This window comes from Zingiber officinale, chromosome 6B (genome assembly GCF_018446385.1).
Source record: "Zingiber officinale cultivar Zhangliang chromosome 6B, Zo_v1.1, whole genome shotgun sequence".
Taxonomy (NCBI): domain Eukaryota; kingdom Viridiplantae; phylum Streptophyta; class Magnoliopsida; order Zingiberales; family Zingiberaceae; genus Zingiber; species Zingiber officinale.
In genome coordinates, this window is record NC_055996.1 from 96,605,682 (window position 1) to 96,617,061 (window position 11,380).

The 11,380-nt window shown below is 33.3% G+C and overlaps 1 protein-coding gene across 1 annotated transcript; it reads left to right on the forward strand.

Moving 5' to 3' along the window:
- The first annotated feature begins 1,067 nt into the window (after window positions 1–1,067).
- On the forward strand, window positions 1,068–10,585 carry LOC121993262 (protein disulfide-isomerase-like). The gene is made up of 11 exons (XM_042547987.1): window positions 1,068–1,324; window positions 2,033–2,063; window positions 2,157–2,444; window positions 2,517–2,705; window positions 2,807–2,932; window positions 3,668–3,805; window positions 3,898–4,017; window positions 7,928–8,045; window positions 8,573–8,685; window positions 9,627–9,859; window positions 10,357–10,585. Exons 1-10 carry the CDS (start codon window positions 1,125–1,127, stop codon window positions 9,849–9,851), a joined length of 1,548 nt encoding a protein of 515 aa, XP_042403921.1. The 5' UTR covers window positions 1,068–1,124; the 3' UTR covers window positions 9,852–9,859; window positions 10,357–10,585.
- Window positions 10,586–11,380: the final 795 nt, after the last annotated feature.

Below are 11,380 nucleotides of genomic sequence, written 5' to 3' on the forward strand. Positions count from 1 at the left end.
AATTTAATATCAAAACTATTAATTTTTTTTAAAAAGTAATTTATGAGCTTAACAAACATGTTTACGAGTTAATGAGCCGAATATTACGAAACTTGAGCTTGGTTTGTTTATCTTAACGAGTTTCATTAAATGAGCTCAAACGAACTTTTATCGAATAACTCACGAATGACTTTGGGGGTGTTTGGTTAAATGATGAAAATAACTATGAGTATGAGGTTGATAGTAGGGTGGAATGAGAATAGGAATAAAAATGAAACCCATCAAATTATATGTGTTTGGTTGATTCTCATAAATCTAGTAATCATTCCCAAAATATCATTCCCAAACCTACAATCCAAACACTATCTGTTACTATCATTTCATTCTCTTATTCTCAAACTCATCAACCAAACACCCCCTTAGTTCATTTACACCCTTAGAAATAAATATAGTAAGAAAAAAAATTATTTTAAAGAAAATAAATTAAAAAATTAGGTCTTGATAAAAGGAAAGAAATTAACAATCTTACCGAATATAAAATATTCAAGATTAATGTAGTAAAAGGAAAACAATTAAAATTAGCATATCTACAATAAACCATTTTTAATTCTTTTATTAATTGTTAGTGGTCGTTTTCTATTTTTAGTATTAGAAATTAATATAATTCTTAATAAGTTTACATTTTTTTATTTAAAATATTTATTTTATATATTTTACTTTCGAGTCAAATCTGTAAAACATTCAAGATTTTATATTTAAATTTAAAATATAAATAAATAAAAAAACGCCATCATTTCATGCTTTCTAAATTACAATCCTCAAAAAATAGCACTCAATTGAAATTTTAATGCTTACCTATCCACGCAAAATATCCAAACATTTTTCGTAAATTAATAACACGGCTTTCATTTTTTATCCAAATATGTAGAAGATTTTTTTTTTTATTATTATTATTATTTTGGAAAAAGGCTTATTAAGGGAAGGGGAATTAATTTATTATTATATTATCATTTTCTATTTTCCACGGCCCTTCCATAATTCCATTCCAACGGGCGCCGACTCTTTTCATTGGTTTTTATTTGTATCGTTCGTCACTGCTCTCTCTCTCTCTCTCTCTCTCTCTCTCTCTTTCTCTGATCTCTGTTATGGCGATCTCTAGGGTTTGGATCTCGGCGGCGCTCCTCGCGCTTCTCGTCTTCAGCTCCGCCGTAGCGGAGGAGAAGGCGGCTCCATCTGCTCCGGAGGCGGAGGTCGAACCTTCGTTCGTGCTCACTCTCGAGCACGCTAACTTCTCCGAGACCATCGCCAAACACCCCTTCATTGTCGTCGAGTTCTACGCCCCATGGTATTCCCATCTCCTCCGTTTCGCCATTTCATTGTAGATCTGTCATAGGGGGGGCGATCCGGAGCTCTGTCTGAACGTAGATTCCTTGACGAAATGAACACTTGATTTCCATTATTTGATCTTGGAAATTCTATTTCGTGTTGGAGTGCTAGCTACTGCGTCTTCTAAATTGTGGATTTGTTATCTTAGTGTGCGGCGATCTTCTCCATGAACTGATTTAGGCTTTGGAGTTTGTTCTTCTATATCATGCTTGGACACGTTTGTCTGTCATCCAGTTTCGTTTCCCCTTTTTAAGTTTGAATAGGTTCTTATCCGAATATCACTAGATGGCGAATAGTATAGCTGCTACTTTTGTTTTTACATACTCATGGCCGACTTAATTATAATTCTTCCCCACCTTCCTGTATTTTGAATGTGGCCATTAGGAATTTGTTTACCGTTCATTGAGTTGCAAAGTAATTAAAGCTTATCCTGAGTGTTAAAATAAGAGATTGTATGATTTCTGCAAGTAGAAAGAGTACAAATTGGTTGCAAATATCCATTCATTTTCTCAGAGAATTTGTTAACAGTTTATCATATATCCGTCAATTTTTAGTAGCTGCTATTTTTAATTCATTTATGCCATCATCTTCAGTGACAGATAATGCTTCTTACATCAGCTTTACCATTACCCAGTTATTGAATAATATTTTATGTTTTCCTTGATAGGTGTGGGCACTGCAAGAAGCTTGCTCCCGAGGTAAATTTTTCTGTAACAGAATTAAGGTTACTTGTTGTGACTAGCTTAGCACAATGACAATCTCCCTAATACTTTATTATCTCTTATTTGTAGTATGAGAAGGCTGCATCAATCTTGAGCAAAAATGATCCACCAATTGTTCTAGCTAAGGTTGATGCAAATGATGATGCAAACAAGGAGCTTGCATCAAAATATGAAATCAAGGGCTTTCCTACACTAAAGATTTTCAGGAATGGAGGTGATGCCATTGAAGAGTATAAAGGTCCGCGTGAAGCTGATGGAATAGTTGAATACCTGAAGAAACAAGCTGGTCCTGCGTCCTCTGTAATTGGATCTGTAGAAGATGCTGGAAACCTAATCGTTGATAAAAAAATCTACGTCGTAAGTAATCAGTTTGCTTGTTTGTTATCTATGTAATTCTTTTTGTCCTCATACTGTTGAAACATTGTACAGGTTGGAATATTTCAAGAATTTTCTGGGGAGAAATTTGAGAATTTTATAAAGGTTGCTGAAAAACTACGTTCAGACTACGACTTTGGACATACCTTAGAAGCTAAATTCCTTCCACGTGGAGATCCAACTGTAAAACTACCAGTTGTTAGGCTCTTCAAGCCCTTTGATGAACTTTTTGTTGATTTTGAGGTACCTTTGCTAGCTTACATTGTGCTTCAATTTTGCTAAATATGAAACTTACCTGATATATAAAATGCACTTCCAGTGATTAAATGACATTGGTCTTGCAGGATTTTAATGTTGATGCTCTAGAGAAGTTCATTGAATCTGCAAGTATGCCTGTTGTTGCTACATTTGACAAGGACCCAAGCAATCGCCCTTTCCTGATGAAGTTCTTTGACAGCCCCAATAGCAAAGTAAGAGGAGTAGATTTGCTGTACTTTTATTTGTTTAAATTTACTTATTAATGCAACAAACAAATAGTACTTGGTGAACTATATCCTTGAACTATGCAAGCAATTATCTTTTACTATTCTTAGCGAACAATATCAGAATCTATGTGGTCTTCTCTCTATATTTTTCATATATGGTTTCCTTGTTCATTTTTGTTCCAGATATTCTGGCATCTTTCTTTTTTGTAAAATCCTCATCAAGGTCTTATCCCCATGAAATATTGAGTACTATTTGTGAATAGTTGTATGTCTCTTAACATGTATCCATACACTATTAATGGATTCATCTGTAAATGAATTGAGCTGACATTTATCAGTAAACATATATATTTCATTATTATAGTATTCTTTTGGATATTTAGTCTGGTAGCCTGTGGAATTTTTGACGAGCATGCTTATTTATTGATTGAGTGACTTTGGCATCAAATCTTTGGGTAATTATATATTTATGCTTATATTTCTTATCTTTGTTCAATTTTGTGTACTTTCTAGATGCATTTCTATAATTTACAAATGTAACTTAGCTGAAATGGCATGGGTCAATCTTCTTTTTAACCATTTAACTGCATCATGTTAATTTTTATTTTCTTTCTGATTATACTTTATCTTTTCTCTTTTATTTTACATTTCCATATTTTAATAGAAGCCTTTATTTTTCTGTGGTGGATCTATCTTAATTTTGTATCTTTCTATCAATAGGTTTTGCTTTTTCTCAACTTCACCAGTGAAAACTTCGATGCTTTCAAGTCTAACTTGTATGAGATTGCTGAGAAATATAAAGGGAACAACTTAGGCTTTTTGATTGGTGATCTTGAAGCTAGTCAGGGTGCCTTCCAGGTCAGTGTTGGTGAACCCTATCTTTATCTACTTTCTGTCCTTTTTTTTTTGTCTGTTGCGTGTTTTATGATTCTCCATTGCACATATAACAGTACTTTGGCCTGAAGGAAGACCAAGTTCCACTCATCATAATTCAAGAAAATGATGGCAAGAAGTATCTTCAACCCAATCTCAGTCCTGATCAAATTGCCACTTGGATGAAGGGTTACATGGTAAGTTCAATAAATTTTGACATCTTTAATAATTTAGATGATTGATTGTCTCATATTGCCACTAGAATCTTGGAGGGAAACACTAGAAGGGAAATGCTTTAAGCTTAGTAAATTAAAGACAGAATATATGGAATTTAAGTTTAGCAATATTAGAAGTAATGAAACAATTGTTAAGATAGGAGAGGACAAGTTGCCCGAAATCGAGAGATTTAAATATTTAGGATCATTTTTACAAAATGATGGAGGGATTGTGAGAGATATCTTACATAGAATACAAGCAGGATGGGTGAAATGGAGGGGAGCGTCGAGTGTTTTATGTGACCGTAAAGTACCTCTTGAACTTAAAGGTAAGTTCTATAAAACTGCAGTTAGACCTGTTATGTTATATGGAGTTGAATGTTGGGCTATGACTCGAGCACATGAGCAGAAGATGAGAGTTGCAGAGATGAGGATGTTAAGGTGGATGTGTGGACATATGAAGAGGACAAAATAAGAAATGAGAGCATTAGAGAGAAAGTCGGAGTTGCATCTATTGAGGAAAAATTCCAAGAGACATGTTTAAGATGGTACGTACATGTACTTAGACGATCGATAAATGCTCCAGTTAGGCGATGTGAAACTATGATAAACATGCATATCAAACGAGGAAGAGGAAGACCAAAAAAGACTTGGTTAGCAACAATAAAACAAGATAAAATTTATTTAAATATAGATGATGATATAATAGGAGATAGAGTTCAATGGCGTAAAAGGATTTATACAACCGACCCCACCTAGTGGGAAAATGCTTGGTTGTTGTTGTTGATTGTCTCATACTATAGGCCAAATTACTCTTTTGTTGTGGGTCATCATTTTTAATATGAGAATGGATTTGGAGTTTACAGCTCTTTAGTTAGATGGTTTAAGAGTAATGTTATTGGAATTAAAAATGACACTTTGATCCACCACAATTGGAAGTCTCACCATGCTGACCTGGGTAGGGTGCATCATAATGTGAATGAAGTGGGATAACAGGAGTGGCATAATAAAATAAAAGCCCCATGTGGAGGAAGCGTGGATTAACATATAATTTGTGACATGTCCCACCCCATCCCAACCTGACTTTTCTCTTCTTGCTCTATCAATCTTGAGTTGGACACACCTTTATGGGTTTGCATCTAATGAACAAAATAAACAAATCATTATCTTGCGTAGCCATAGCCCTATTTGATGAGGATAGAGAAAGGGATTTTAACTATAATGCACCTTAACCCTTCTCACTCTTAGTAGGAGGGGTTAGAAAGAATATTCACTGACATGATATGCACCATTGTCATCCTTGATCTAAATCATGGTTGTCGATGTCATATCAGTATCAATATTGGACATTCAAAAACTTAGGTATTGACCTCATTGGATTGATAAAATCAGTGGGATCAGAATCAGTAAAGAAAAATTCATCAAAAATAGAATAAATATGAAAAATAATTAAACTTGATTAATAAATAAGAGTAAAAACAAGATAAATAGTCAACACCATCCCAATAAATAATTTTAGTATAGGAATATATACTGACTGCTATTAAAAATTGATGACTTAATCAATAACATTATTACAAATAATGTAATTGCTAGTATCAAGATATTTTAATCAATTCATTTTTAATCTATATTAATAGTATATAGTCATAAAACTTGTAATTGCATATCATGTATGCATTAATGATTGCTATTGCTTAACAATGTTTACAATTTAATCAATAATGTTAATTTTATATTAATAATTTACTTATTAATTGTACATGAATTAAAAATATTAATTAATCAATCGCATCTTAGTTAATAGTATTAAATTAATAATTAATATTTTTTATAGAATTTATAATATCAATAAAATAGTCAAATGCTTCCACTTAGACATGTTGTCGACACCATTCCTTCATTCCTGTCAATGTTGCAGATTTCGGCCTAGGCGATCGCCTAGGTGCTAGGCGGCCCCTAGCTGAATCGAAAACCATCTATTCGGCGAATGTAGGCGGTATTGTTTATGTGCGGTCCTAGGCGTCAAATAGCTGGTTTGTTCGGTCTAGGTGGCCGGTTTGTTCCGTCTAGGTGCTAGGCTCCAGTCGAGCGCTCGACTGGCGCCTAGCGCTTTTTGCAACATTGATTTTGTACGATACATCCCCATCCACCTTCTGTCTATCTGCCTCCACTCTCACCTTTTTCTTCATACCTAATTTTATTCTTCATATATTAATAACACAAAGAATTATCAATATTATTGATAATATTTTTGGTAATTAGTTTCAATAAATTATTTAATTTTTATATTTTCTGAATAAATTATATAGTTTTATAATAATTGTTAGATAAAACAAATATCAAACGATGTCTTAACTAAAAACGATGACGCATTGGAAATTTAGATAAAATTAAGAACATAATTAATTGAAATTGTTTCATGTATTAGAAACTAGAACTTGTTCCAGTGACATGGATCACTGCAGACGCTTCATTCCTCATTTCCATCAGGATTTAGTTTCTAATTCTCTTCCATTCTGTCTGATTCATGCTGAAATCAATTTGATTCCTGTTTTTTTTTTTTTTGCATACCTCTAAGAATCGATAACATTGCTTGATTTCTTGGCCAAAATTGGATCTTTGCTGATCCGGATCTAACTTGGCTGATCTGTAGCAGGATCGGTGGAGTTTACCAACCATGATTTTAAATTGAAGAAAGGTGTCATTATGTTCTTTAGTAGAATTCTTGATGGTACTTTAAACTGACCACACTAAATAAGATTTAAACATCTCCCTCAAAGGAGATATTGAGTTATATAGGTTGTCCACCAATCATGGTTTAAAGTAATAATCTGATGCAGAGGGTCAGGTAACGTTATAGCGGCCATCATTCTCACTCTTTGCAATGGGAGGAGTTAGAAAAATAAACATCGTCATTATTATCATTGCTATCCTTTGAAAGACAATGGTTATGCTAATACAACTGTTGGATAACACTTTGAATCTTGCACTATATAAGATTCCAAAATCCTCCAAAGAAGATTTTGGGTTTTAAAGGGCGTTCAATTTCCAAACTGCCTATCAAGGTTTTTAAATCAGTACTGGGTGGTTGGGAAAAAAATGCCTGTTTGGCATATTAATGCATGGTACATTTTGGTGCCAGTTTGGCATCATTTGGGAGCTCTCCTGTGACTTTCTCTGATGTTATGGAGTTGGAGGTGCTGCCTGTTTAGGGCCGCACAGAATAAGATTTTAGTCACTATAATGGGAGTTTGAAGCTTGAGTGGAAAAAGGTCATGTGTGGGTGGGTATTAACATTGTGTAAAACTATATTGAAAATTTTATGATCATAAATCTTAATTGCTTTTTATTGTCAGACTAGGTTGTAACTTGAAAATAGGGTGAAATTTTCACAATGCGACACCTTGACGTTGAATTTTCACCAAACACAGCATTAGTTTTTTTGGAGTTACTAATCATATGGCTTTCTGTGCCTTTTAACAATAAAGGATGTGCCATGAGGTTGAATAGAAACAGCACATAGCTCACTTTGTTGGGCTTTACATAAAGCTAAATGGTAGTATACAATCTATGTATCCTACCCCAATTAATTGGGACATGCAACTTGGTTGGTAATCTTTTTCCGCTGACTAAACAATTCAAATGACCACTACTCATTTTCATTGTCCTTCTATTGGTTGATAAATCATTTCTGTCATCTGATTTGATGAGAAAGATAAGGGTTTTGCGACAGTCTTATTTCAGTTTCTGTGAATTTTGGATCCCATCCTAGTATCATTTATTTCCCATTTCAACAAATGAAATGAACTTCACCTGAATGTACATTTATTCACTTAGACATTTTGAATCGGTCTGATTGTCCATTTGTTATCGTTTTGTGTGAATGCAGGATGGTAACTTAAAGCCTTATAGAAAGTCTGAGCCAATACCAGAAGTTAACACTGAGCCTGTTAAAATTGTTGTTGCTGATAATCTGCAGGAAGTTGTTTTAAACTCTGGAAAGAATGGTTTGTTCTTACAAGAACCACCTTTTTTTATTTAGCTTGACTGATTTATCCTGTGGTTTCTAATTTGTGGCCTAGTTTTTTTTTAAATTCATTTGGCACATTGATTAGTATTAGAATATTGAACTGTTTGTCTTAAGTGTGTATTTTCCTCACAAAATGTACAATCATCATTTGACACCTTATCCTGCTATAATGTTTAAAAATTCTGCAGGAATTTGACACAGTTGAACAATTAATGGTTCTGGTTAGACTTCCTTGATATTATAAGTAATTGGTGAAATTTGGCTTGAATTTGTGTGTCCTTGTGAAATTTGCGGGCCATCATTTGTTCTCAAGCTTGACTAGCCGTGATGCTTAGATCATCTGTAGGAAATAGCAGATCTGACTAATTGATAATAAAATTCCATTGCTAGCACACAAAATAAAACCTCACTATGTGTTGTTATATTGCCTTATATTAAACAAGTTGTTTATTTAATGATAGTGACATTCTATATTGAATCTTTGTGTTTGTTGAATTTGTCCAGTTTTCCTAGAATTTTATGCACCTTGGTGTGGGCACTGCAAGAAACTAGCACCTATTTTGGACGAAGTAGCCATCTCATTTGAAAATGATGCAGATGTTGTCATTGCAAAGATGGTAACCTTTTCTTTGATAATGCTTTTGTGGATGTCCATAGGTGTTGCAAAGATAGTTTTGATAAGCTGTTACTTTCTGGTTTCTTTTTTGAAGTAATAGTTTGATTGCAAACTAGATACACATTCATTATTCATTTTTGTGCTGATATTCTGATATATAGTTTTATTTAACGATTGATTTTGTATAAGTTACATAATATAAGGTCCTAGCTTTTATTTTAAGCAATTTGTCGGTTCAAACCGTTGTAGTGAAATAAGCATGTGCAAAAATTTCAAATTTGGATGACTTACTAGGCTGAAGGATTATTGTGATAAACTCCTGTCTAGATTTCTAGATTCAAAATATGCTTTTGCATTCAAGGTCGGTCTGAAGCAATGACTATAAAATAGTGGATCTGTTCATTTGAGTGGATGTTAAGATTGCTTTTGTGATGCATCAATTAGTATGATTCTAGATGCCTCAACAGACTCTGCAAAGCCACATCTTATTTATGTTTAGCTTAGTTTATAACTTTACCACCTACCTGTCCTGGAAATCCACATTTGCGGGAGCTTCATGCATTGGGTTGCCAAATTAGTTGAGACCTTTACCACCTATGCTTAACCTTGTTCTAATTAGTTTTCTATTTTTCTCCCGTAATTGATGGCTCTGGCCAAATTATGTAACCTGAAAAAGCTTGGTTATTTTTAGTGAATTCATGTTAATTTTTATGACAAAAAAATTAAATATACAATAAATATATCCTTGCATTTGTTATTCAGTAACTTTATTCATGGCATAAACATTGTTATTTATAGTTCCTTTTTCTCCCCACATATTACGAAGTAACTTTATTCATGGCATAAACATTGTTATTTATAGTTCCTTTTTCTCCCCACATATTACGAAGTAACTTCTTTTAACCTTTTTTTTTTTCCTTCTGTTCTGTTCATGAAATCTAGGATGCTACAGCAAATGATGTTCCCAACGAATTTAATGTTAAGGGTTACCCAACGTTGTACTTTTCATCAGCAAGCGGCCAGCTTTCAGTGTTTGAAGGAGATAGAACAGCAGAGGGCATCATTAACTTTCTGAAAGCAAATAAGGATACAACTAGTCATTCTGACTCAACAGACTCTGTAAAAGTTGAAAGTGTATCAACCGACTCTGTAAGAGATGAGCTATGATCAAGGCGGTCAGTCATTCAACCTTGTTACTAAAATCTATCAACTGCTATACTTTTTGATTCGGCCCCATTTTCTGTTAAAGATTTTAAAAAACATCACATTAGTCCCTGAAGCTTCTCATTATCACTTCCCAACTATTTTTTTTTGTTTAATTTTGAGTCACTTTGACCATCGTGCACCATAGTAGTGCTTTCCCTTGGAAATTCGAGGGAACAAAGTGATGAACAAATTGCACTGGGCAAACTAATATGCAAGTTTGTAGACTGTAAACTTTGGTAAACGGAAACTTGCCCTATATGTTTTATTTACTTTGCTCTTCTTGCAGCAAAAGAGGCAAAATACAGCAATTACTTATCACACTTTAAACTGGAATTTCTCCTTTGCATTGACCCCATCCATCAAACGCTATATTTTTATTTGTTTATTTATTTATCCTGAGATTCGATGTCTTTGTTTGAGAAATACCTCGATGAATTGCTTCCTGATTGTCCTTTTTTGGCTGCAGGAACCTAGTAAGTGTTAGCTGCAGAGGGAGGGGACTGCAGAACTAGAAACAATGTCAGTATCTGAAATCTCATAGCCTTGAGTAATAAAGGCTCTTGAAAAGCCCTGATTTACCCTTTTGGATTTTGTATCCGTATATGTGATGATATGGACAGATGGTTCTAATTATGTTCCGGAGTATGGAAAACCATCTTTACAAAAGGGAATTCCTGTTTGTCCCTGTGGTTTCATTTGTTTTTTAAATTTTGATTTCATGGTTTTAATTTTCTCAATTTCCTCATTTTTATGGTTTTGAACTTTTGATTTCGATCTGTTATTTTTTTTTTTGTGGAACATTGATTCAAATTGTTTATCTCCGGCTGTATTCATCTTTTTTAAATTTTTTGTTTTTGGAATTGCTTTATGGACCAAATCAATTTATCCATTTTTGATATAAAGCATATAAAAGTTGATCATAACGACCAGACATTAGTCAAGTGACGGGTTGATTGATTACTAGAGATCAAATGCTCTGTTGGATTATATTATCATTTAAATTCACTATTTTGGTCTGTTTATTATTATTATTATTTTTGGGTATCTTGTCCTCTGTCGAGCTTTAAGAGTTTGAACGTGCATTAATGTTGACGCTCGAATTATCGTGGAAATCAATTCTAAAGATATGTTGATGAAAATGGTAGATTTAAACCTCTATATGGTACGTTGCAGAAGATTGGCTTGTGAAAATTTATTATCTCGTGAGACGGCTTTCCACATGGAAATGGGTGCCAAAAAAACTGGCTTTAAATTTTTATCAATGATGAAGTCTCTTAGTGGAGAAAAAATGTTTAATTATTTTTGTTTAATGAAGTTTTAGAATGTTCAAATATATTAAGTAAATTGAAGAATTTTAATTATTTTATTCAATATATGTATTTTTAAAGTATTTGATGACATTGAAGATCTTAGATAGTTAGATTAATAATAATAATATTATTATTATTATTTTATTTTATTATTTTTTTAATTTCGAGTCTTTTGGCCTA